The sequence below is a fragment of the Manihot esculenta genome, chromosome 3, assembly GCF_001659605.2.
Source record: "Manihot esculenta cultivar AM560-2 chromosome 3, M.esculenta_v8, whole genome shotgun sequence".
Lineage (NCBI taxonomy): Eukaryota > Viridiplantae > Streptophyta > Magnoliopsida > Malpighiales > Euphorbiaceae > Manihot > Manihot esculenta.
Genome location: NC_035163.2, coordinates 5,147,884 through 5,174,542, shown reverse-complemented (window position 1 = coordinate 5,174,542; position 26,659 = coordinate 5,147,884). Strand labels below are relative to the sequence as shown.

General features: G+C 34.4%; 3 protein-coding genes across 9 annotated transcripts; 1 reads left to right on the top strand and 2 right to left on the bottom strand.

Moving 5' to 3' along the window:
* Positions 1-1,010: 1,010 nt before the first annotated feature.
* On the bottom strand, positions 1,011-12,013 carry LOC110611152 (copper-transporting ATPase PAA2, chloroplastic). Of its 4 annotated transcripts, XM_043954768.1 has the most exons (16): positions 11,272-12,009; positions 11,061-11,138; positions 9,552-9,649; positions 9,398-9,451; positions 9,009-9,095; positions 8,512-8,676; positions 7,748-7,858; positions 7,257-7,435; positions 6,534-6,639; positions 5,656-5,722; positions 4,929-5,008; positions 4,317-4,771; positions 2,568-2,742; positions 2,181-2,312; positions 1,382-1,532; positions 1,011-1,289 (listed from the first exon to the last, which is right to left on the bottom strand). In XM_043954768.1, exons 1-16 carry the CDS (start codon positions 11,900-11,902, stop codon positions 1,204-1,206), a joined length of 2,655 nt encoding a protein of 884 aa, XP_043810703.1. In that variant the 5' UTR covers positions 11,903-12,009; the 3' UTR covers positions 1,011-1,203. The 4 variants fall into 4 exon arrangements, with proteins under 4 accessions (XP_043810703.1, XP_043810704.1, XP_043810705.1 ...); XM_043954769.1 differs by lacking the exon at positions 9,398-9,451 and having other exon boundaries at positions 9,504-9,649; XM_043954770.1 differs by lacking the exons at positions 9,398-9,451; positions 9,552-9,649 and having other exon boundaries at positions 9,009-9,103.
* A 304-nt stretch (positions 12,014-12,317) lies between these two features.
* Positions 12,318-14,123, top strand: LOC110611188 (ylmG homolog protein 2, chloroplastic). The gene is made up of 3 exons (XM_021751352.2): positions 12,318-12,667; positions 12,825-13,024; positions 13,723-14,123. Exons 1-3 carry the CDS (start codon positions 12,401-12,403, stop codon positions 13,988-13,990), a joined length of 735 nt encoding a protein of 244 aa, XP_021607044.1. The 5' UTR covers positions 12,318-12,400; the 3' UTR covers positions 13,991-14,123.
* Positions 14,124-20,352: 6,229 nt separating this feature from the next.
* On the bottom strand, positions 20,353-26,433 carry LOC110612108 (dynein regulatory complex subunit 6). Of its 4 annotated transcripts, none has more exons than XM_021752780.2 (7): positions 26,298-26,433; positions 25,004-26,201; positions 24,139-24,572; positions 23,869-24,030; positions 22,888-22,963; positions 22,236-22,391; positions 20,353-20,799 (listed from the first exon to the last, which is right to left on the bottom strand). In XM_021752780.2, the coding sequence occupies exons 2-7, from the start codon at positions 26,093-26,095 to the stop codon at positions 20,641-20,643; spliced, it is 2,079 nt and encodes a 692-aa protein (XP_021608472.2). In that variant the 5' UTR covers positions 26,096-26,201; positions 26,298-26,433; the 3' UTR covers positions 20,353-20,640. The 4 variants fall into 4 exon arrangements, with proteins under 4 accessions (XP_021608472.2, XP_021608471.2, XP_021608473.2 ...); XM_021752779.2 differs by having other exon boundaries at positions 25,004-26,219; positions 26,298-26,426; XM_021752781.2 differs by lacking the exon at positions 26,298-26,433 and having other exon boundaries at positions 25,004-25,608; positions 25,819-26,291.
* Positions 26,434-26,659: the final 226 nt, after the last annotated feature.

Here is a 26,659-nt window from a genome sequence, read left to right as displayed (position 1 = left end):
TAGTTTAACCATATTAATTATATTTTTTATAAATATTAAATAATTCTCTCTTCTCCATCCATAATTTTCCGTATGTGTTAAAAAAGATAATTTTGTTAATTATTTTTATTTTAAATATATTAAAATTTTATTAAATATTAAGAGATATTTAAAAAAAATCTAAAAATAAAATAAAATTAGAGTGGTCTATTTATATATTATTATACTTTTCAAAAATAAATAATAATTTTAAAATAATTAAAAAGAGAAAGTAAGATAAAAATTATGAGATAAAGGAAGTTTTAGTTGAATTGTTGAGAATAATTACTAGTAAATTAAGATCGCTATATAAAATGCTGAGAAATTAGTATTAAATGAAATAGGAGACCAATTGACACATAAATAGGAGAAATCTAAAGAATGATGAAGATTGATTTGGCATAGAAGGTAAGCTTCTCATGAACAATATCAATCAACAATCATATCACCTGGGATATTAATAAATTACACTCAACAACTTTGACAATAAATAAATAAATAAAAATCATCATTAGACTTTTTTGTTACAGGAATATTTGTTAATTGCCATGCAGGGTAATGATGAGTGAGGCCCACCATGTGTCATGTGATGTAAGAAGCCTTTTTATGTTTTTACGATGGTCAGAGAGTAAATATGGAGGTAAAGCAAGGCCCACTATTCACATGTTAAGTGTTTTTGGGTAGAGCAGGGTTGACAGAGAGAGGTACGCTGCTCATCAACAATGGTTCCAAATCACGTGCCCATTTAAATTTCTGTATCTAAGGTCAATATTCCAAGCTAAAATATAATTTAAAGTGATGAAGAAGACAGTGAATTTCCAATGGTGAATTGCTAAAACTAAAACTGAATGTTAGATGACAATGCAAAAAGAGGAAGGGAAACTTGCTCAGTTGTCTACTCTTGGCCACAATATTGTAGTATTATTCTCTTCTGGTTTAACAGGACTAGATAATACACTGGACAAACATTGCAACAACAGCTTCAGTCGAAGTGATAAAAGTTATTGTTAAAAATTTATTCATCATTTGCGTTGAAAACGTGGATCTATGCACGTAACTGAAATTGTCTTCTTTAATTTTGTTCATTTCCTGGTGGTTCAAACGAACCCTCTATTATACAAGCACACTCCAGAAGTTTAAACTTGAATGAACATATATATATATATATACACGCACGTAGTAGCTCTATCTGCTGCTTCTCTCAGGTTGATGGAGCTGTAGAAGCAATGAGTTGGTCACAACAAATATTGAGCTCAAAGCCATCAGCCCACCTGTAAAACCCAAACCATATCTTGTAGCTAGTTGTCCCATGTGATGATGAAGTTAAGACCGCAACTTTTCAATGATTGTTAAATTTACTCACCTGAAAGTGAGGGAGTCATGGCAAAATCATATTGGGGAAGCAATGCTCCAGCGGCAATGGGAATGGCAACAATATTGTAAGCAATAGCCCATGATAAATTTTGGTATACTTTGGCCATTGTTGCCCGAGCGAGATCCAAGGCATCTACAGCCTGTCATGAATGAATCTCAAGAGTTAGGAATATCATCATTCACTCATCAGTAGAGATTCTACTTCAATTTTATTACTTAGACATGGTTAAACAATCCTAAGCATCAGTTGGAACATCACAGAAACATAAAGTGACCTGCTACATCCTCAAGGCATTTTGATTTTATCAATGACTCACTCATAATGCTTATTACGAAGTCAACTGCATAATTTTGATAAGATCACACTATGGCTAAGTGGTTTCTCCTTATCATTAAGGAGTGGAGGATTAGGCAGAAAAATTTCAATCCTACCCCGTGGTTGAGGGGAAAAAAAAGATTTACCAAAATGAATTAGAAATATTAGAAGTAAACCAAAAAAAAAGGTATTAGGCTATTTTGAGACAAGAGTTGGTACTTGGTGGGCATTTCTTGGCCTAAGAGTATGCCTTTATTGGTGAGATTTAAGCTCATTTTCTAGCTCCAAAATGGCTGGGTTCAGAAAATAATAAACACAATTTCAGGGGCATCACAATCTCATTGCACTCCCTATTGCTACAAATTATACCCATTAACACAAGTTGCACCAAACAGGTAAATAGAGCTTTAAGATTCATTCCACGAAAAGAAGAAAAGAGTGAGGGGACTATAAGAAATAAAAAAGACCATACTTGTGAAAGTCTATTGCCAAGGAGTATAATTGATGCTACATTTGATGCGGCATTTTCTTGAGCTTCATTCTGCAGGGCAATCCCAACATCGGCAAGCGCCAAAGAAGGTGCATCATTTATCCCATCACCTACCTTCAGAAAATTAACATGTCAGCTCAATATCATTTCCACCAAAAATTAACACGTTCACCCTAGTATCACGTAGAAAACAAGAAACCAAATAATTGCACTTGCAAATAAAGAGCTTAGGATCCGAAATTTCCACCAACGTAACTCCCCCATTATAAATATGATTTTTAACCATGTTGAGTTGTATGTACTCGCACAACTTTGCTTAAGTTATCGTAGAGTTTAAAAGGAAATAGAGATCTAATAAAAAACAGATACCATTGCAACGCGATGTCCTGCGGCTTGAAGGCTTGATATAACACCAGATTTCTGCCGTGGAGTCAAAGATGCATTGATAAATTCAGTTCCTATTCCAACTCTCTTTCCAATGTTTGCAACTGCCTCTTCCCTGTCTCCTGATATGATGAGGGTATTGATACCCTTAAGCTGGAGCCTACCAGTCCAAGAGAAATGAGGCACATATGAAGCAAGAAATCATTTGCGTAGACAACATTTAAGATGCAAGAGATTTTGAGTCGGGGGGGGGGGGGGGGGGGGGGAGACACAGCAAGCAGGACAGTAGTAGGGTCGAATAAATTCACAGAAAAAGTAGAAAGTCTGCCAATAAGCCCCAATTTAAAAAATCCATTCATCATGTTCTTATCATTTATTGTTCTTTAGTTCCACCTTGTTTGGCATTTTGGACGGTTTTAAGAAAAATAGTAGGACTTCCAATGAGAAGATAACTTCAGCCTACAAAATAAAAGACATGTTCTTTAGGCACCAGTAGTTTTGGGAATAGTGATTGAGCATATAAGACATGTTGTAAGTTCCCCTCTCTCATGCGTGTTTAATCCAGTGTAGGGAAGGTGGTTCCATTAGCAAAGTTACAGATGTCCTTATGGTCAGAAGTGCAAATATGGGGCTGGGCAGGTAGCATTCAATTAGTAACATAGTTTTAAATCGCAGTCGCAGCCGCGTTAGCGGTATCGGTCATGGAAAACGGAAAGACTTGTAACAGCTATAACATGATGTTAACGATTTGTCACTATGCAAATTTTCTAAAAAAATTTGCAAACTACATGAAATGAATAAATATTCAAAGATATAATTAGAATCAACAAATACAACAAAGTAATAAACATAAACATAGCAAACAAAAACATTAAAAATTCGTCTTTCTTATATATCATTAGTAATTATCAATTTAAATCCAAAATAATCATGTGAATATTAAAAAACTATTTTTTTTAATTTATCAAAATTATATAAATAGAAACTAGGAATTGATTTAAAAGATCAGATTATGAACTAATTAATATTTAATTTATGAAAAAATAAATTTTTCTTAGATTTTATCTTGCCAAAGCTTAAATTTACACTTAGCAAATATTATTTAAGCTTAAAGCTTTCTCTGATATTATTTTCTATTCATTGATGTATTTGCTCTCCTTCACACTAAAATCACCTTGTTTATTTGATGATTTACACTCCTTAGCTTGAAAATTGCAGAGAAATGAGTATTTCACTTGAATTGATTGTGGAGAAAATTGAGGAAGTTGGAAGAAAATGTTGAGTTACTTAGAGAAAATGAAGAGGAGCTAAAATAGATAGGCCAAGATAGTTTTCTTCTCAAACAAGATCCCTCTACTTCCTTTCATGTGAAAAATGTAAAAAAATAAAAATTAAAAAAGCTAAAGATTTTCAGCAGTAAAAGTAATGGCCTTTACTCATTTAAATAACAGTGGGTAACAGCCGTTACGTTATATAACAGCCATAATGGCCTTAAAAGATGCAATTTTAGAAATCCTTAAATAAGGTTGGCAGCGATACAGTAGGCTAAAATCCTTTAAATAACAGCCATTAACGCTACCTTATTTAAAACCATGATCAGTAACAACTAAAAGCCTGAAACCCAGAAGAAACATTAAATATAACAGAACCAACAAAAGTGCCAATTTAGTCATAGGTACTGGCACTGAAAATTCCTCAGAATCCTATATCATCATGAACAGATGAGAAGATTACCTATGCACAGTAGATTCAGCGTCACGGCGCAAACTATCAGATATTGCAATGGCACCAATGATGCCTTCCCCTTCACGTCCAACGTAGACAATCGTTCTGGAATAATTTGATGATAGAATCCCTTTTGATGACTCACAGGTTACCGCATTTTCAAGATTCCTCAGATCTGACAGGTTTGTCCTTGTCTGAAATCGTTCATGAACCCAATCTAAACTACCAACTGCAACCAAAGATCCATCTATCTCTGCTAAGGTTCCAAAACCTGGTTCTGTCAATTGCCCTCTTGTTTCTGGGATAGTCAATTTCAATGATTCTGCTTCATTCACAATAGCTTTTGCAATTGGATGCAATGCTGTTTTCTCCACTGCAGCAGCAATTTGAAGAATTTCTGATTCCTTGTAAGCAATTGAAGCCACTGCAGAAACAGCAGGTTTTCCTTCAGTGAGGGTACCAGTCTGGAGGTGGATGGGAAGGGACATTTAGTTTCAATGGTCAAGAATAAATGCATAAAGCAACTTAGTAGTTGTTATAAATTTCAGTCTCAGCCCCAAGAGAGAGCACATATGCGTGTGTTCTGTCTGAGAGAGTGCAAGAGAATAAATATGTCAATACCTTGTCTAAAGCAATGTAATCAATGGTTGAAAAGCGTTCCAGTATGTCTCCTCCTCTTATAAGCAGTCCTTGTTTAGCTCCTGAAAAGATGAAATATAAGGAGATTTAGGACTCCTAACAAGAACAGTAACCACTAAATACAAGATAATGATCTGAGGCCTCATTGTGTCATGGAAAGTCCAAAACGAATTTTCATGTTTGTAAACTCAAATTCAAAATAGATATGCATGTGGATGGCTGCAAGCCTTGTGCCTTAATTTGGGGCACTTGCTATATATACTTGTTTGGCGTTGTGTTTTAAATTGTTTTCCAGGAAACACACTCTAAATACCTTAGAGAAAAGCAGGTAGAAAAAGTTTTGGATGTGCTTTAAGATTTTTACCCAAAACATCCAAATTGCAAATTACAATCAATTTTCAATTGCCCTCAATTGCAGCTGCAACACTTTTGCAAGATAAATATCATAATAGTCATGATGTTAATTACTCATAAAGAATGATTAATCAGAGAGAGAAAGGGGGAAAAACAGTCTTCAGGTCAAGTAAGGAATACATTAAAGAACACAGAAATTACTATTTCCAAATATGCAAGAATTGTCATAAATCACTCTGCCAAAGACAATTCTTCCTTGGATACTCAAGGAGATGCCTGGCAGTTAATTATAGTATAGCTTAAGGTTATATTTGTGCATAGATAAGTGAAATAACAATTAACAAAGAAACTATACCAAGTGAAGTTCCAACTAGAATTGCAGTGGGTGTGGCAAGGCCCAATGCACAGGGGCAGGAAACAACCTGGATTAAAAAAATAATTATGTTACAAGCTAGAGGCATAAATTAGATACAGGTTCATCCACAAAAAGAATATGCCTTCTATTTGTTTATTCTGCAGCCTGTAGTAAATAAGGCTCCCTCTTTATGAGGGTCAGTGTAATCTATTAAAGAGAAAAAAAGAAAAAATTGCCAGTTGTGGATGAATCATGCTGTGAATACTGACTTAAAGAGAAAGATAAAGCCATTGAATATTGTTTCTCAATTATGACATCATTTAGGAAAATAATTACAGAATAAGCCATTCTTGCTAGAAAATAACTTGTGTAACCCTTGAGACAGCTTCCATTCTTTGGTGTTTTCCTACCATTGTTGACAAATAGCAAGTCCTATTGCCATCTCTGGCACTTTGATGGCACTTTCCAGTTGACAAATACATTTAAAGCTCTTAATCTGGCCCTATAAGTTTTTTCTTGAGGCAAGAAATGCAAAGTATACAATTCTTCATCTACTATATTGCTTTTGTGAGATATTGCACCAGAGATTGAGAATGGAGTTCTTTACACATTGATAATGAATCAATGAACTAGAAATGGATCATAAATTGCAAAAAATTCTCAGAACCAACCGTCTCTTTACATGTGCATATATTAATGCTGAGAAGATACCCTTTAAGCATTAATTTCAATGAGAAGTTATCCACCAAATAATTTGTCTAAGCCTTTCTTTTATTAGTGGATGCCAACAAGGAAAACAAAGTACAAAAATCTGTTACGTTGTTCATCATGATAAAGTGAAGAATGCAACACAAGCACGTAAATTGGCTATCACTCACCAAGACATCAATGGCAAGTTTCAAGCTCAAAAGCAAAGCGTCTCCATCTGGTCCAGCAATATCATTGAGCAACACATCTGGAAAAACATGTGACCCAATGTAGTACCTGTATGGGAATGAACAAACAAAACATGAGAAGTAATAAGATGATAACTGAAAACCAATAATTTAAGAGGAAGCAAACATAGCATTTAACCACGAATATGCTAAAAAAAGTGAAAATTTAAATGCTAGAAAGTACAATGGGAATTACTTTAACTACCTCTACGAAGAATTAAATATGAATTATTTACAAGTTGAGAGCTAGAGGTAAGAACTGGAAACTAATACAGAAAGTAGTTTAAATTTATAAGAAAAACTTGATGGACAAAAATTATGAGACAAGCTATGCTCCAACAAATGCTGACAGCTAAAGAGTTATATTGCAGTCTAGCCCCATCAGAAGAGAACATGGCACCGCAAGGTGAAAAAAACACCCATCAAAATGAAGTGCCTCCTTTACAGTTCATTAGATGTTATGAAACCATGTTATATGATCCCAAGAACAAAACAACTTGCAGATACAACACAATTAACAGTTCCCACTTCATACCTCTGATGTACTTTATGTTCATTGGTACTTTAAAGCATCAAAAAGAGATCAATTTCCTTTTTATGCCATTTTAAGCACCTTTTGTATAAGATTCAATCAAATGATGATACAAGAAAAGAAACAAATCCTACCAAAAAGCAAAAGTCACTGCTGAAATGGTCATTACACTGTATACAAATGGCCCAGCTATTGAATCTGCAAGTCTTTGTATGGGAGCTTCATGACCTTGAGCTTCCTCGACCATGCGGAAAATCCTAGATATTGTGGAGTTGGAACCAATAGAGGAGGCCTCAATCCTTAAAGGACCGTCCTGGAATAGTTTTCACAATTTTCTGCTGTCAAAGAAAAGCAATAACCAACACAAGAAACGAGAAATGTGCAAAACATTTCAAACATCTATCTGTTGCTGATAGCTTGAATTTAGCCTAAAAGTTTTAACATAAATGGAAAGAATGCCACCCAAAAGCTCTGGTTTCGTTTTCCACCTTAGCAATTCTCACAATCTCTAGCTAATAAGCGTCCCAGAACAAAAACCGAGCTACTACTTCTCAGAGATAAGAAATAAAGACAAATATATATTGTAATTGAAAATTTCTTCTTGCAATTCAAAATACAGTTATACCCAGTTTATAGTTCCAGCTGAGACTTCAAGGCCTTCTTCCTTAAATACTGGTAGTGATTCCCCTGTGAGCATGGATTCATCCACAACACTTCTTCCAGCAAGAACTCTACCCTGTCCAGGAAAATTATAATTCAGCTACATCCAGTATGCACTGCATGTTATTGATGCTCACAACAGGGTCAAAGGTATGTTTGCACCTTTTCTCCCTCTTTTGATGAGCAGGTTTGAAATGTTAGAAACAAAATCATCTGAAGGGTATAATGGTTTCTAAACAAAAACTACATACTTATAAGTAAGCATTTACATCAGCATTTGTGAATTGTAATATGATTTCCCTCAATATATTGGTTAAAATTTGTAACAGATTAAGGAGGTTAGTTGAATATTAGGTCCCAATAAAATATATACATGAGAGTAAAGAAGTTTTCATTGGTAATGTTTGAAGAACAGAGGCACACAGTAAACACTAGATACAAATTGATATACATAGTAAAAAAGATATGCATGGCATTGGTGCAACTTTTGTGACACTCCATTATGGCTGGTACTAGATGCCTGCTTATGTCATACACATCTATTCCAAACTTATATAGCTATCAGTTCTGTTAAAGAATCTTGAGCTCACAAACTGCACGTAGATTTAGAGGCGTAGCCTGATGACAAAAGTGTTATCACAAATAAATCTAGGGCTGAAATATAATAAAAAAAATTCATCATCTCATTTCAGATCATAAAGAACCCGACAAACAATTTGGAAGATTTACATCTACTGGAATGGTTTCTCCAGGCAGAACCAACAGTGTGTCTCCAACTCGAACATCATCAGTGGGGACTTCAACACAAATTGCATCAGAGCAAAGAACAGAATCAGCGGGGGAGTTGCTATCTGATGAAGTTATGACAAGACGGGATTGAGTGGACATCAGTGACTGCAAAAACACCTAAGTCAGTGAAATCAAATAGTTGGTATTTATTTATCCCTCCCCCCCACCCCCCCACCCCCCAAAAACAAAAACAAATGAATAATGCGTAGTGTAATTGAAGTAAATCATTCTGTATTTTCATAGGTATATGAGTCACTAGGACCACACAAGAATCTTCAGGACAGTGAGCATGCTGATGCAACACAATAAAAAAAATGGCCATTTTTCTTAGCATTCAGGAGCTGTATTATTTTTGTCCACAATCCACTGGGCTAGAAATCAAATTAAATGGAATCACGCAAGCATCCCATAAATGATGTGAAATTGATTCTAGTTACCAGAAGTTCATTCATATCGCTAGATGCCTTAATCCTTGCCTTTTCTTCAAGTGAACGTCCTAGCAACACAAAACCAAGAAGCATCACCTGCACACCTAAAAAAAGAACCATACATGAGAACTATGTTAACCAAAATCAATAAATAAAGCTACACTGCTGCACAAAAAAAGTAGTTGATGCAAGTAACAAAGAGGTCTTGTCAGTTGTCATGGTAAGAAAAGTTAAATCCATGGAAAGAGTCTAATGACAGAAATAGCTTCAGCCATGATTAGAAGCACACCACTAGAGCTCATTTACAAGATGAACAAACTTCTCATACTAGCATTCATAGAGCACAATAGAAATTTGTTAACAATACAAGGTGTGAACACTGAAAGTAAGAAATTCACCGGTTCATCAAAGAAAGATGCACCCCATTTGAGCTCAGGATTAAGAAGAGATATCTGCCAAAGAGAAGAACTCAAGATAATAAGAATGGAGCAAAAATGATATTACACTTGAGAGTGAGCAAAACTGATATCGCTGGATAGGTGAGCATCTCACCGCACTGATGATAAATGCAGCAGCTGATCCAAATCCCACAAGAGAATTCATGTTTGGCGATCCCTTCTTGAAGGCTCTTATACCATCAAAAAGTAAGTCTGCAAAAGAGGTTTGGGATTTGATCTTAAATCAAAGAATATATGTTCTGGGATTTGATGTTAAATACAAAGGCCAACTAACCTATGTAACATATGACTAAACCATCCCGCCAGAAAGTTGAAAAAGCAATTATTAAGACCTATTAATGATAATATAAACTATCCTCGTAAGGAAAAATACTTTTAGGTTACAATTTGGGAGAGACTAGAGAGTCATATAAACTGAAGGATTTAAATTTGACACATAAGTCTTAAAAATTCATAGCGTATAAAATTCATTGAATGTGAACCAAATTCATAAATATAGATTTTTTAGTTTTAGTGTGAAGAATACCTACAATAAAGATAAAATTCAAATATGGTTTAAGCATCATTCTTTTTTCCTTCTCTTTCTAGAAGTATAAATCATAAAAAGAACAATTTCAATTAAAAAAACAAATAAATTCATTATTTCAAATTCACTTATCCTAGCCTTACCACATTTTGATAACCATGAAATTAAAAGTTCATAATTCAGAAGAGTACTTTTACAATTACAAGTTTACAATGCGTTAGTATGCCAAATATCCTTGAAAATATATATTCAGTAAAGAGGCAAAAGGCCTATTTTGTCCCTTAAGGTATTAGCTAATAGTTAAATATGCACTTAAATTTTTTTGGGTCCAAATAGGCTCTTCTGCTATTAAAATAAGCCAATTAAGTCCTTTAAATTTTTTAGAATAGATCAAATATGTCTTAAGGGTGCATATATGCCATTCAAATTTTAAAATAGGATAAATAAATCCATCGACTTTTTGAGATAGCTAAAAAGAGAGATAGACTATAACTTGCTTCAATTCAAATTCAGGAAAAGCTATGCACGAAAATTTTGCTAGTGCATTAGGTTCTCATCTGCTATTGTTATTTTATGTACGTAGTATGTAACATCATGATAAGAATTAGTATATTATAGAGTAAACTGAAAGGTTCAAAAAACTTCTCTATGGATTTATTGTCTTCTTCATGGTCACCATCGTTAATTTAATATGATCTAATGAAACATGGCATCATTTATTCTATCGAGTGGTGAGTAGATAATATGAACTGACTGACATCACTAAAGAATGTTAGTCACAGCGTAATGAGTTAAAATTTGAAAAAAAATCTGAACTAGAAGTAAGGGCTTCTTTAATATATTTTAAGAAATTGAAGGCTTTATTTAAGGTTATTTTTTAGAATTTGAACATATTTGATCTATCATTAAAATTTCAAATTCAAAAGTTTTATTTCATTTATTTTAATAGTTGAAGGGCTTATTTAGACTTAAAAAAAGTTTAAGGGTTTTAAATGACTACTGACATAAGGTAAAATAAACTTTTTGGTAATTAAAGACGTATTGAACTGACTAGGAAAGGCAATGCTATCAACAGACCTCTTCCAGGTCCAATCAGGGCAGACAAGGCCAAACCACCCTTGACATAAGAATTGTGCAGTACCTCCCAAAATAAACCTACAAGGAAACCACAAACAACCAAGTTATAAATAATCAAAAGAAAAAAATATATCATGCTGGTTCAGTGGAAAATATCCCATTAGAAATGACAAAATGTGAGGCTAAAATGGCTTTTCTCTTCTGCTGGTACCATGGGCAACATGGATGCCAAGAGAATGCAAAATATGTGAAGCGTGAGATCCACAACACAAAGCCACCAAAGTCCACGCAAACGCCACTCGATTCCTGCTCTTGACAAGCAACTCTTGTTTCTTCTGAACCATCTCCCTCCACTTATTCACATTCTCCTTCACTCCCGGCCCCGAAACCCTCCTTTTGGCCTCGAATCCGCAATCAGTCAATCTCCGAGCAAGACTGTCCGCGATATCCTCGGAGGTTTCACTCTCTACAGCCTCCGTTTTCAACCTCAACGCAGCTGTCTCAGTCAACATGTTGACCACGACAGATTCAATTCGATCATCAGCGGCGAGCAAGGACTTGACACGAGACACACATCCACCGCACATCATTCCAGAGACGTCAAGGAGAACCGGCGAGTCTTTAGGCCGTTCATGGACTTTCAACGGCGAGTCTTGCAGTTGAGGTTTGCTGCTGGAAAGAGTGAGGTAAGGAATGGCTCGTGGCCGGCGGATGAAACGGCGACGCTTCCGAAGGTGAGCAGCATTGTAGTCAAAGGCGTCGTCTAAACGGTGCCTTGTGGTATAGGCGAAGCTAAATTTCTGGCGAGGGAATACCGAAAGCCTCAATAAATCAGTGGCCATTGTGGTGGTTTTACACAGAAACACTGTAAAGAGACATTTGAGAGAAAATAAAGAAGGGGATTGAGACGATAGGAGACGAAGCAGAGGTGGTGAATGGATATTGAATAACTCGTGGAACTACAATGTGACACGTCAGATTATAAAATCCTCTTCAACTTTTCCTTCTGCTAGCCAGTAGCTAGCAACCACTTGTGCTTTATTTTGTGGCCTAAGAGTGCCACGTAATTCTACGGCTATATTCGGTCCGATCCATAAGATATCCGGGCCTCAGTTGAATCTGGGCTTCTTTCGGCCCATAATTGCAATAGAGATACCAGTAGTCTGTAAATACTAAACGGTGCGTTTAGCTGTAGCATAGAGGGGCAAATGAGAGCGCACCACGTAGGAGATACAGTATAAATTCGCTTCCGGTTCGTTATCGTTATCTTCTGTCGCTGAGCTCTGGAGGACATTGCGGAGGGTGCTTCTCTCGAACTCTCTTTGCTTCGCTGAACAGGAATGGCATCGAGAGAGAACTCGACGGGCACGGTTCCGAGTGTTGTGCCTAGCTTCGTCTTGCTCTCATCGTGGATTGCTCAGAATCCGTTTCTGAGACCTTTAAAGCCGAATCTCGCATCTCCAAATCGTATGATACGTGAGCTCCACTTGTCCTTCACTTCGACGGCTGAAAAATGCTCGAGATTTCTTCACTTGTTTGCCTCTGAAAATCCCATTCTCAGAAGAATATTATCTTTCTCTTCCGATTATAGCCACCATCTTACCCAGGTAACTCTCTGTCTCCCTGCGTTATCTAATTTCCAATGTTCATGCATCTTGTTAAATGCTTCCTAAATTGAGCTTTGATCTGGTTTCACAACATTTTTTCCTTTTCGTTTTGGATAGTTTAATGTTGGGGACGTATTGATGGAAGTGGATACTTCAGATTCAATGCAGGGACAGTAGGAGTCGAAACTCTCTTTCCAATCACAAATTTGCTGCAGTATTACCGGGCGATTCAGTGGCAGGGATTGTGGTAGCTAATGGCATTCTCAATTTTCTGAATATATACAACACGCTGTTGATTGTAAGGCTGGTTTTGACCTGGTTTCCCAACTCTCCTCCTGCCATTGTCAGTCCCCTCAGGTGCACATCCTAACTTCTAGAACTTTGCCCAATGTTAAAATTGATAAGATTTTTCCTTGCTGAAGAATCTCAGGAGTGTTTTATGAGAATTTTATGATGATTAAGAGAAAATCATAAGATTAATTATGGAAGTCTTGGTGAGTTATAATTGATAACATTCCATATATGTTATGTAATCCTTATAAAAAAAAAAGAAATATATGTTATGTAATTTCCATTGCAAATATGGAGTTCAATGAACTATGGAAGATACACAAGTGAATAAAACAGTCTTTTAAGGCTTTGGATTCGTAGATATAGGCTATTCCTCTCTATAGCTGATCTACATAAACCCTTGGCTTGTTCTTTTCTCTTTTTTTTTTTCTTAATAATTCTAAATTTTAATATCCAAGATATTATATTTATAGTGATTTAAAATTATTGTAAAATAAGTACCAAGGGATGACTTCCGTGGATGCATAGGACACATCTGTTGTTCCAACAATGCAAAATGCGAAGCTTGATAAGGTTTCATGTTAGGCCGATGGGACATTCAAGGATGCATGCACTTGGCTGTCAGCTTAATTGCTATGCCCTTAAACCTTTGTTTCCATAGCGGTCATGCAATTGCAAAGACTAATAATTGCTTATCAAGTACCTTTTTCTAAAAAATAGTAAATCTTTATGCATCTCTGATGGGTTCATGTTTTGAATTCCAGCACTTTGTGTGATCCGTACTTGAACATATTCCGCGGAATCATTCCACCACTGGGAGGGACATTGGATCTTTCTCCAATTCTAGCATTCCTGGTTCTAAATGCCTTTACTAGTACTGCTGCTGCACTTCCTGCTGAACTTCCAGGAGCAGAAGCTTCTCAAGGAAGGTGTCCTCCACATAGAACATTCACTAATCTCACTACATCACAGAAGAAATGGTTGAGAAGGTGTTATGGAAACAAGACACAGAGCTCGAATGGTGCCAATTAGGCCATTATCATGATAGTCTTCTAGGTATACACCTTACAGTTTTTTTTTGGTTATTTGAATAATGGGTACTCTTTTTCCGATTAATAATCGACTTCAGCATGCTGAATTATAGGAATTCTTTTATCTTGCTATTGTTAACATCGGTTATTCTTTCCATGGATAAGGGAGCAGTGAGTTATTGTATGATAAAATTTGACCACAGTCCCCTCACAGGGACTTTTTTTTTTTTCTATTAAAAGAAAAGAAAGGCTTCCACCTCTCTCCTCTGCATGGAACTGGCATAAACTGAAGTAGCCATTTATGCTCACTGAAGAGGTTCGCCACTTGATAGCTAATCAGGACGAACAGCACCCGAACTACATGAAGACTCACAAACGTTCAACATCCCGCTGTTCCTCTGGTCTACATCAGTGTAATTGCCCATTTTCTCAGGTCTTGCAGTAATTAATCAGAATTTTCTGGAATGGATATATGATGACAAAGAGGTAAAAACATCTGATTCCAGCCAATTGTGCGGTTGGCATCTAACTTCAATTTTAATAATAGGAACAGTTTAACCCTTTTAGCTTTGGCCGGTTGAGCTAAAAAAGCAAAAACATTTTACAAATTCGTTTAAAATTGAAAGTTTTAACAAAAGTTTTATTAAAAATTATATTCAAATTTGGGGGAATTATGTCCGAACCTAATTGGACAAACAAGGAGCAATTTTTATTCAAAAAAAGGGACCCACTAGAGATATAGACTAACTATAGATATTCATACATAGTTTATAAACTGGGCTTTTCATAAAAATGGGAGGACTAAAAAAGAATTTTGTCAATCAGGGATGAGAGAAAATAGAATTTGTTAAAGAAAGGTGAATCTTGTCAACGGGGCAAATTTTCCCCACCATCCACTGATCGTACTATACATAAGAGTGTTTTAACGCTGGCGGGGCTCTGATATTAATATAATATTAATATATATATATATATATATATATATATATATATATATATATATATATATATAATATTAAAAAATTTTATTAATTTTATTTTTATGAGAAATAAAAATATCTTTCAGAGTTAAGATAATATAAAGGGAAAATTATTTTTTAGTCCATGAAGTTTAACATAATTAACATTTCTGTCTCTTTATTTTGGCGACCCAACACTTAAGTCCCTCACTTTATTTTCTGTTCAAATTCGTAGTCCTTCCATCCAAAATAGCCATTTGGAACACGTGAATTGATAAAATTAACCCTCACTAAATCCAAACCCAAATGTCTCTTCTTCTCCTCCTTCTTCTTCCTACCCTTTTCTGCAACTTCTTCTTCTTCTTTCTATCCTTTTCTGCAGTTTCTTTTTCTTTTTCCTACCATTTTCTTGCAACTAGAGAAAACATGAAAGAGAAAAAAAAAAAGGAATTTCACATTAAGAGAATGGTATTTTTGGAAAAATTATCACCTCTCACTTTTGTCTCTTTGATCAAACGGTTTAAATGGACGAAAGGACTATAAATTTGGACGGAAGAGAAAGTGAGGGACTTAAGTGTTGGATCGCCAAAATAGAGGGACAGAAGTGTTAATTACGTTAAATCTCAGGAACTAAGAAGTAATTTTCCCTAATATAAAACTTCAGGGATTAAAAAGTAATTTTCCCTAATATAAAATAGCCCAAACTTACAAAAGGCTGATCTAGCCCAATTAGCTAAAAAAAAGAAAAACTTATACAAACTCAAACTAGCAGCCCATTCCACTAGAAGAAAGTCTTTGTCCAGCAACCCAAGAAAATAGGGTAGGGATCCGAAAGATGATCCGACCACTAAAATTGAAAATCTGACATCTCAAAACATTCATACTGCTGCTTCCCATTGGCATGGAGACGTCACGGGCAAATAAGCCTAGAGAGGGAAACAACAATACATTTGGAATTGTTCTCCCATGGAAACAATTCCAAGAAGCAAAGATGAAAAAAGCAAGAAGAAGTGCCATAAAAAACCAAGACCACTAAGAAGAAGTAAGGAACACAATGCAGATGACCAGGCAGGTAGATCTAAGCTAAGGTGGAATCATGGATGACTCTTTGGCATCTTTTGGTTTTTAGAGATTGGATGGTCGATAAGTCCATGGATAACGTCCGATCCTCTAATTCATGGTTGCCCACGGTTACGTACCAAGACTCCAAACTGCAAAAAAACTATCATAGCATGCATCAGTAGCTCCTAACAAATAAAACTAGAAATTGAAATCCCACCACCTGTATACAAATAACTAATTCAAAGGAAAACAAAAAAAAGAACCAAGATAGTAGATTGAAAGAACTCTCAAAATTACTCAAAGAAAAATTATAATTTTTTTTTGGAATCCAACAGTAGCTAGGTAAATAGGCTGTGATGATTTCATTGTGTTAAAGTTGTGAGAATGGATTTTTCTAGAAGATTTTATAAAGTTGTGAATTATTTTATTATAAATTTGTAAGTTAATTTATCAGTCATTCTATAAACTGAAAAAAATATTAAATTTATTGGACGCTAGGATATTAGGCAATTTTGACAAAATTCGAGTAAATGATAATTTTCACTTATGGTCACTAAACTTAAATTATATTTCATTATAGTCATTAAAATTTATTTTTAAAAAATTATTAATATTTAAAATTTTACTGGAAATAATCGGGTGAATTTTCGATGGATTTTCTAACTAAAGGCAATTGCGACATATTCTATATGACTTAAAAAATTTTATAAAAGAGTTCTTTTGTCACATCAAATAATATAGTTCCTTTACTACATGTAGCTCTAAGGTCACCTGCACGAAAGCTCTCACATCTTCTTTAACTAAGAAACTTCCCCACCTTACCTCCTCTCTCTCTCTCTACACCAACCATGGACAGCCCCAGAAGTGTACTCAGCCAAGCACCACTCTCTTCATATAGCAGTGGAATAAAAAGTAGTACTTTAACCTCCCCCGAATTCGAGTTCTGAATGGTCCATAATCCATCCTTTCCGAAACCCGATCTACTATCTACTGATGAATTCTTTGTTGACGGAGGAAGATTAGACCTATTATAAGAAACGAAGTTAAGCTGTAGATAAAACAGGTCCGAACCTGACCTGGCGGTGTCGGAGATGACAGATGAAGACATTTCCAAGGCAGCAAGGAAGGGAGAAAGAGAGAGAAACGAAGGAGTCTTGGTTGTAAAATATAAAGCACCGAGAGAGTCACGATGGAAAACAAAAAGACAATTAGAAAAAAGGGAGAGAAGAGTGAGAAGACATGAAAATGAAATCGAGAAAGAGAGAGAACCACAGAAAAGAAATGAGAAGACATTTCCAAGGCAACAAGCACATTTTCATTCATCACTATCCCCATGTGCTTCTAGATAAAATCTTGCACCGGAAAAAGCTAGAAGAAAATGGAAAAGTAGGAGGTGCTATAAGAAAGTGAAATAGGAATTGCAGATGGGAATAAAGTTTGGATGAAATGTTTGATGAAGAAATGAGAATTTTATTTGGGATGGTGATTGAGATTGAGAGGGGAGAAGCTGAAGATCTAAAAAGAGAAATGGTGGTATCTAAAAATTCTTGCAATAGAAAAAACTAGAAGAAAATGGAGAAGTAGAAGGTGCTACAAGAAAGTGAATAAGAATTGCATACGTAAATGAAGTTTGGATGAAAGGTTTAGTGAAGAAATGGGAATTTCATGATTGATAGAAAAATTGGGATGGTGATTGAAATTGAAAGAGGAGAAGTAGAAGATCTAAAAAGAAAAATGGTGGGTGACAGGGAAAAAGCTGAAGATCTAAAGTTCATTCACAGTCACTAACTTTAGTCACTCTTTTACTTTCAGGATGTGGGAAAGAATTTTTTTTTTTTTCTAAATTAAACCGCAAAAAATTACTACATAAATGTTTTAACAAAAAATTTATTAAAAATTCACTCCGATAATTTTTTAAAATAAATTAAATTTTAATGTTCATAATAAAACAATGATTTAAGTTCAGTAACCTAAGAGCAGAATAAAAATATTTATAAACGGTGATTTGAACAAAATTAAAAAATCTAATTAAATTGATTCGATTAATGAATTATGATAATTTAAAATCGAATTAGATTATTCAGTTAAATTAATTTAACCGAAAATATATTGAAATTTAAAAATCAAAATCGTAAATCTATACGGTTTGAATTAGATTTTTCAAATTGAACCGATCCTTTTAACAAAAATTTTTGCCATTGTTGGTTGCATGAATCGAGAACCTCTTAACCATATAGGGCGACTCTCTATCACCTACCTAACTACTATGTTTACTGCTATATTTTTCACAATATAATATATTAATGTAAATATAATAATTATTAACATGTGACTAATTATTTATATAAAACTTTTTAAAAAATTAATAGTATTAAATTATTAAATAATTTATTTTATTAATTAAATTATTATGATTTTTATTTTATTATTTTTTTAAAGTGAAAAATACATACATTTTTGCATTTATTTTGTTCATCAGTTTTTATATTTATTTTATTATATAATTTCAATATGTTAATATTTATTTTATTATATATTATAAAATTTTAAGTTTTTTCTATTATATAAAATTGAATATTGTTATTTGAATTTATTTTTTTAATATTTTGAACTTCAAAATTTAAATAAACTTATTTAAATAGTTATTTCTAAGATATGTAAAGCAAATTATAGTAAAATATTTATTATTAATGTTATAGTATTTATCTAATATTGATTAAATTCCGGTTAAGCCTTAAACTTTTAATTTTCTGTTTACCTCTTTATAGACTGGACCGGATTTAAAAATATTGTAATTATCCCTTAATTTGGTTTAATGATTCCATTTTTTTAGAATAAAAAAGATAAAATATCAAATTTACTTTTAAACCATATAATGAAACTAAACAAATTAAATTTATTTTTTAATTTAAATTTATAAAAAAAACAAAATAAATATAAATAAGACTACATAAACTAATGAAAGTGCAGCTCATAGAAATTTGGTAAATCTAACGAGCCTTATTTAATATTGGATATTTATTATTTATTCTTTAGATATTATTCGTTTTTATATTTTCTCCCCGTCAATGAAATAATCCTTTCGTCATCTTTTCTATGAAAGAGAAAAATTTTAAAACTCAATTTTGCTCTCAAATAAAATCTCTTATTTGGTTTCTGGATATTATCATTATTAACAAGTCAGTCCCTATATTTTCAGAAATTTATTAAAATGTCTTTATTTTTTTAAAATCTATTAAAGCGTCCTTATATTTTCTCAAATATATTAAAATGTTTTTATCGTTTCTCTTTGTTAACGAAGAATCGTTTTCTTCTCCTCCTCCTTAAAGAAGAACAAGAAGAAGAAAAACCGAAGAAAAAGAGGAAAAATCGAAGAAGAATGAGGAGAGGATGGAGAGTAATTTGGTGATTATTTCATTGACGAAGAGAAAAGATAAAAACGTTTTAATAAGTTTTTAAAAAATATAGAAATTATCTTGTTAATAATAGTAATATTTAGAGACTAAATTATAAATATCTATTTCAATTACAGTGGTATTTTTAGTCACTCTAGTATAGTTAAAGTGCCAAATTAATCTTTTAGCTCGATAAAAAATGCCACGTGAATATTCAATTGGAGTTTGATACGTTTTCCCAATTCTGATTCAAATTTTGGATAAAGGTTCTATGAAACTTTTCATTTTGCACGAATTTACAAGAATTAAAAGATTGTAAACATTTGAGTTCTCTAAATTTGGCTTTCAATTTTCTTCTATACATCCTTCCACTCTAACTTCATGGACTAGCGTGGTCCCAGTATTTTTTAACAGGAATAGATACTTAGAAAGAACTCTTTTATCCTTTTGCTGATGAAAGAATGGAGAACAAAGCAGCTTCCTGTCATAACTTGACGTCCTCAAGCACCTCTTTTCAGCTGTACCAGATGACGAAAATTTTCACTGATTCATAGGTTTCAGGAAAGAATTCCCGTTCATAAAAATCAAACAGGATCTCTTATTGCGTCCAGTTTGTCTCTGTGCATGTCCTAAACAGCTAATTGATCTTTAGGCTAGCAATATGAAGTTCTTTTAATTCCAAGAACATGCAAAACCTCTCCTAAATCCCAATATGAGAAAATTTCCAGTCAGCTTGAAATACTTGAACAACCTGGTAAACTGAATGGCTACTTCCATACGCCGATAACAGAGAGTTAGACGTATATTTAGAGAGAGAGAGAGAGAGATCAGTTCAAAGGACTAACAATCAGAGGATTAGATATTTACATATTTGTGATCGAGACTTGTGACAGTTTGCAGTATGCTTCATCACCAAATGGGAAGAGAGAGATAAAAAAAAACCAAAATATTTGAACCATGTAACACTGTTTGCTATTCTCTTTGATTTGATCATTTAGCATTCAAAAATTCCTCCTGCCTATACAAATGCAGATGCATCATGCATCTTACATTAGCAAAAGATGAAGATATGAAAAGGGAAACTCAGGCTTGGTTTGTTATCAATGGACTTGGGGATTTTTCTAGTAAAAGTCGAGGTTAATGAGTGATTTGGCTTCTGTGTCGCATTGACCTAAAAGGAGGAAAAGGGCTACAGGGGCATTTCCGGTACATTAGCAAAATCAAATATTTGGGAATCAAACACTCTGCTGATCGGCAACACCCATCAATGGAGAGTACCTTAATGGAGTTTCTTGAGGACCAAACGAATCGAGATGTTCCAGAACAGGTGTCATCTTGCATCCAATGATATGCACCAGAGAGTTTGAGTGGCCATTCAAAAAGACGTCCGTAACCTGCACAAAATGCAGAATAGATTCAAACAGTATGATACATTGCCTTCCAATTTCTGTTGCCAATGACGTAATCATATCTATCTAAGGGCCAGTGAAATATAATGGACAAACAATGTTGGAGCATAAGGCTATGCACTGAGATAAATGCTCCCTAATAAAAAAGAAATGCAAACACCTGAATGATACCTTGATATACGTCTGAAGAAAAAATGAAAAAATTACTATTTGATCTTTATGTTATAGGAAAACTCATTAGTTAGTCTCTCAATTTTGAAAAATATATTAAAACGTCTCTGAAATTTAAAAAGTCTATTAATTAGTTTCTTTGTTAATTTTAACTAATTTAAAATGATTTTAATGCGAAGGAACTGATCAGTAGACTTTTTATAAAACTGAAGGATCAACTAATGCCCAAGCTATAAGAACTAAATAGTAAAACAGTTAACGGTTAAAACTACCAGAAGGATTAATTAGTAGATATTTTAAAACCTCAAGGACGTTTTAACGTATTTTTCAAACCGAAGAATCAACTAATGAGTTTCTATAACATAGAGACTAAATAGTAAATTTTCCAAGAAAAATCATAAAATAGTCTTGACAAACTAAAATATGAAACTGAAATTTGGAATATGAGGTAGCTTAAAGATTATTCAACTCTCCGACACCTTGTACTTTGGCATCCAACTGACAATATAGTACTGCAACCCCCAATTCCCCACCCCATAAATCATTATCAAGTAGGCAACTGGGCAGTAACTCTGTTTATTTGCAGATGCAATTAATTAACACAGTGCCATGTTGGTATTGCACCACAATATCACCCAGAGACCCAGTAACGATTTAGTAAAATAATTACCAAGAAGGCAACTTGCCCCGAGTTTGGAACAGTTATATAATCCACTCTCCGCAAAATCATAGATGAATGCATATCCTTTTTTCTCACAAATAGACGTTATGAAAAAAAGAAATATTTGTGCAGATAAAATAATGAGAAAAATCTGTCACTTGATGAAAATAAGCATACGAATCACAGGTTCATATTGGTTCCCTTATTCCACACGCCAAAAAAACATAAAAAAGCTAAAACTACTTCAAAATCTGTCACTTGATGAAAATAAGCATACGAATCACAGGTTCATATTGGTTCCCTTATTCCACACGCCAAAAAAACATAAAAAAGCTAAAACTACTTCCTATGGTCCTACCTGTTCTGGGGCACCAGAAAAAGAAAAATAAACATGAGAAGAAACGTTAAAAAAAAAAATCAAATGTATTTTGAATCATATGCTTGCGTTTCTTTAAAAAAATGGTTATTCTGACAAAAATACTTCTTCAGGAAAGGAAGTATACTATTTGCTACAATCTACAGGAAACTGGTGAACAGTTTTCATGGCCCAAAGGTAAAATATTACTGGATCAGCATTTTGCATGTGTACCTGGGAGCAACCAAAGAGTTTGAGCACCTTCAGTGAAGAGCAGCTGTCAACGATCAATCCCAATGCCTCATTTGTTAATTTTCGACACCATGATAAGTCTAAACTCAACAAGTTTCTTGAACATTTTGCGATTGATAAGGCTGTTTGGTTTTCAACCTGTAAAAGTTTATTACTAATAAAGTTGCAAATAGAAGATCACCACAACTACTAATCATATTTATTATTCTTAGCCCTGTACAGACTATCTCTAGCCAAATCAACCTCTTCTGACTCTAATTTGACCTCCAGTCAAGACCGTGATTTCTCTTAACACATTCCTGAAATTCCAGTCAAGACCATAACAGTATAACTTGTTAATTTAAGGTCCTATCTCAAGAAGTGAAGATTGAATGTTATATTAGAAGTTGGAATATTATCATTATATTAGTAACTCATCATTGTTATTGTTAATTGTTGTCACCATTTACATCAGTACAAATACATGAATATTGTGCATCAAGCAAAAGATCAGGAAGCATCACAACATGTGAATATTGATAAGCATTATCACATCATTTACTACTCCAAGACAACTCTCTGGTTCTGAGAGGGGAAAGGAAGCAGAAGGCAGAAATGCCAGAAGAAAAGTTAGGTGAGACTGATGATAACTCACCCTACTGATGTTATTCAGTGAAAGCACATTAATAGACTCCCCACAGGCTTCCAAGAACGCAGCAATAGCTTCATCACTGCAATGTTTAGAAAACCATATGGTTACATCTCTTGACATAAAGTAACAATAAGTGTAAATATTGGAGTAACCAACAAAAGTTGAATGAATGAAGTCAGTGATTCCTGAGTCCAATTGATTTCAAAATTTAATATATAAGAGACTGGAATTTAAATAATTTAGGACATAGGCAGTAGAAACACCTATGTTAACAACAACAATTTGATAACAGCTACAGGGCCCTATTCAACTTATCAAAAGTCATGACGCTTTATTGAACCTCAAAAACATTGGCTTAGAATTCTTCTGCTTTCCTTTACTGTATTTTGGATCTTCCACTAAGAGTAACACATTGTAAATTATCCAATCTCAGATCTGGAACTGGGTTCACACTTCCCAGGCATACTCAGCTCTAGACAAAGACCTTGCCAACCATCCATTATAAAATCCTCATCTAGGTCAAGGTTACCTCATATCCAAAAGAGCTGAATGCCTAGATACATAAACCTCAATGCATAGACAATACTACTGCTCCTATTTTTAGTTATGGATGCTGAAGTCATGACAAACTCTCAAGAAACACAATTCCATTTTGGCCTCCCAGTCTATTTCTATGGGCAATGTAACCTCAGTCCTCCCCTCATAATAAGTGACTGGCCAGCAGTAACTCAGATCCTCAACTGCTAATTCCCAGGTCAACTGAGTTATAAGGAGGGTACATCAAGCAGTAGGAGTAATCTGAACCACATTGCAAAAACTGTGGTTAATTTATTATTTGTAAACTACATGGTAGGGGCACTGCAGAATGTTGGAACTTGCTCTAGTAGAAAAAAACACTAGTGAAGAATGTGAAAATGAATAATGAAATCCATCTAATAAATCACAAATTAAAATGGATATGATACAGTAGCGCATATGTAAAACCTGAAATCATTGCGGCAAAGTTTCAATTTACGAATTGATTGGCAACCATTGGCTAGACATTGTAATGCTTTATCTGTCAAGTTATGCAAATGTGAAAGGTCAAGGGCACATAAATTGGGGCAGCGTTTGCCCACAGATTTAAGAGATATGTCACTCAGTTCCCTGCATCCAGTCAAAAGCACCCTTATTAAGATATAAATGCCAAAAGATTTTTGTCCAGAACATTTCCAATCTTCTAAGTAAATATCATAACAAGTTGGGAGAACTCACACACAATTAGCAAATACAAGCTCCTTCATATTCATTCCACATGTTTCAGCCATTGCAATGACAAAACCATCCCTAACAGTCCGAATGCCTGCCACTGACAACACTTCTAAATGCTTGAATTTCTTCAGTGCTGGAAGAATAAGCATGGCATCTATGTTCTGACAATCATCTAAATATAGCTCCCTTAAAGTAGATTCAAAATGACTAGCTAGGTCATTGATGCTACTAGATGTGAGAAGAGAGCACTGGCTCAGATTTATAGACTGCAGTACAGGTGCAGATGCAGCCAGTGCACTTAGCCCGCTATCCGATAAACGATGTGCACCTCTCAGAGATAAGGTGGCTAATTTAGAAAGAGTGTATGATTGCCTGGCTAGAGTGGTGTACAATACATAATCAGGCATGCAGAGTCCACAAAGATCAAGTTGTAACACCTGCAGCCAGATCCCAAACAACATCATAATTAATTAACAACCCTTAATGGTTAATAATTTGAATTCTTGAATCTTCTCTTCAACTTTTGGAGGTAACCTTCAACTTTATAGCCAAGGGTTACCTCCAAAAGTTGAACACTAGGATAATTTCTATGAATCGTAAACTTCATTAGATATATGGTGAATTGCAATTTCAAATGCTGACCAAGGTTATATTTAAGTATACTAGATTATCAGAGAACTTAATTAAATAAGTGAAATTTTGTCCAAAATTCTAATGATAACATATATATTTTTTTTTCAAGTGAAAAATTCAATGACAGCTATGATTGAGCTTGGACAAGCAGTACTTCAATCAGGATAAGTTAAGCCATGATCGCTAGCTTGGGCTGTAAATGCATAAATCGATATAATCATCTATAGTTACTCACAGTCAAGTTCTTGGTATCACAAGCACTAAAAATTTTGCTAAACTCCTCTTCCGTCAACCGTGAGGTATCCCACACCCGAATCTCAGTTGGTGAATTCTCTGCAAGAAGTTCGACAAAGCGTGCATCCACTTTTCTAGAACAGCTAACCATCTGACTAAGTTTATGCTTCAAGTTATCCGGAATATTTTCAAGTGACACAATTTTATCAGCATTCTTGGCAATAAAATCGAGACAAATATCAAGCAGTTTAGGAACATAGCGTTTAAAAACATTATGATCTCTGTTATTTGCCGGAACCCATTTGAACGGAGGCTCAAATATACCGTATAAAGACTTCTTATGGACATTATGTCTTGAATTTCTCTTCTTGATTGCTTCCATTGCCAGTGAAAATGGACTTTGAGAATCAACTTCACTCAATTGACTAGTCATTTCTGGGTCACTCGTTCCTTGCTGCTGCTGCTGCTGCTGTTTAGGATGTGCAAATCTTTTAGCAACAATTCTGGCAATAGAACGCTGTCTTTCTGCCTCTTCATTTATTCTTGTTTCTTCTTCGATGACACTTACAAAGGCATGACGTGATTCCTGTTCTAACTCCATTGCTTCTGCAGGCAATAAACGCTCCTCCATCAGAGGGTTTTGTTCTACAGGTTCGGTATTTAACATTACAGGCTCATCACTACTGCATGACGATACGTCGATTACATCTATATTTTCAATTTGTGTTTCAATTGGGCATGTCCCAAAAGCCCCAAAAGACAGATTAAGATCAAGATCAATATCAATATCAAAATCAAAATCAAAATTCCCTTTACCATCATCCATTTTAGCCTTTGCCTTTTCTTCAATAGAGTATCTCCTCCTCACACTCGGATAACTAGTCATTTGAACATCTGGGTCTGTCTCCACTCTACTCAAATCACCCCCAAAACTGCTACCACTACCATTATCACCAAATAATCGGTTGAATTCCGTTACTTTCTGAGGGAAACCAAAAGAAATGGAATCCTGAAACCCTAATCCAGTTAAAGACTCCTGGACGGGTAAATTGAGATCAAAAAAGGGTACCTCCTTTCCTTTCCCCAAATCCATGATTAAAAAAGAAAATCCTTTTATCAACCTCACAGATATCTAAAGCAAGATACCGGCAGTTTCTCGAGAATGAGAAAAGTGGAGAAGAAAGCTTGGGGATGAAAGTCTGTTGCGAAGCATTGAACTGAGAGTTAAAGATTAAAATCAATTGTGAAATAATATTTAAAAAAAAAAAAAAGAGAAAAAGCAAGCAAAGTCGCACCTATTTTCTGCTCTTTCTCCTTTCCGTGCAGTTTCGCTGGGGTTATATAGTTCCCGCTTAAAACTAACCGACATTTTTGGGCTGCGTGCTCTCTTACATATTAAAATCACACACCACACCACACGACAAGGACCAAAAATTAGAATGTTGCCATTGCATGGTAAGCCCTTCGGCTGAATATTCTATCCGTTGCACTTAACCTTTTTATATATATTAAAAAAATATAATTTTTTATTATTTTCATTTTAAATATTTTAAATTTTATTAAATATTAAAAAAATAAATAATATATAAAAAATTACCTTTTTCACGTGATCGTAGTGTGTTTCAGGAACATATTTTAAAAGTCCAAGAGAAATTCG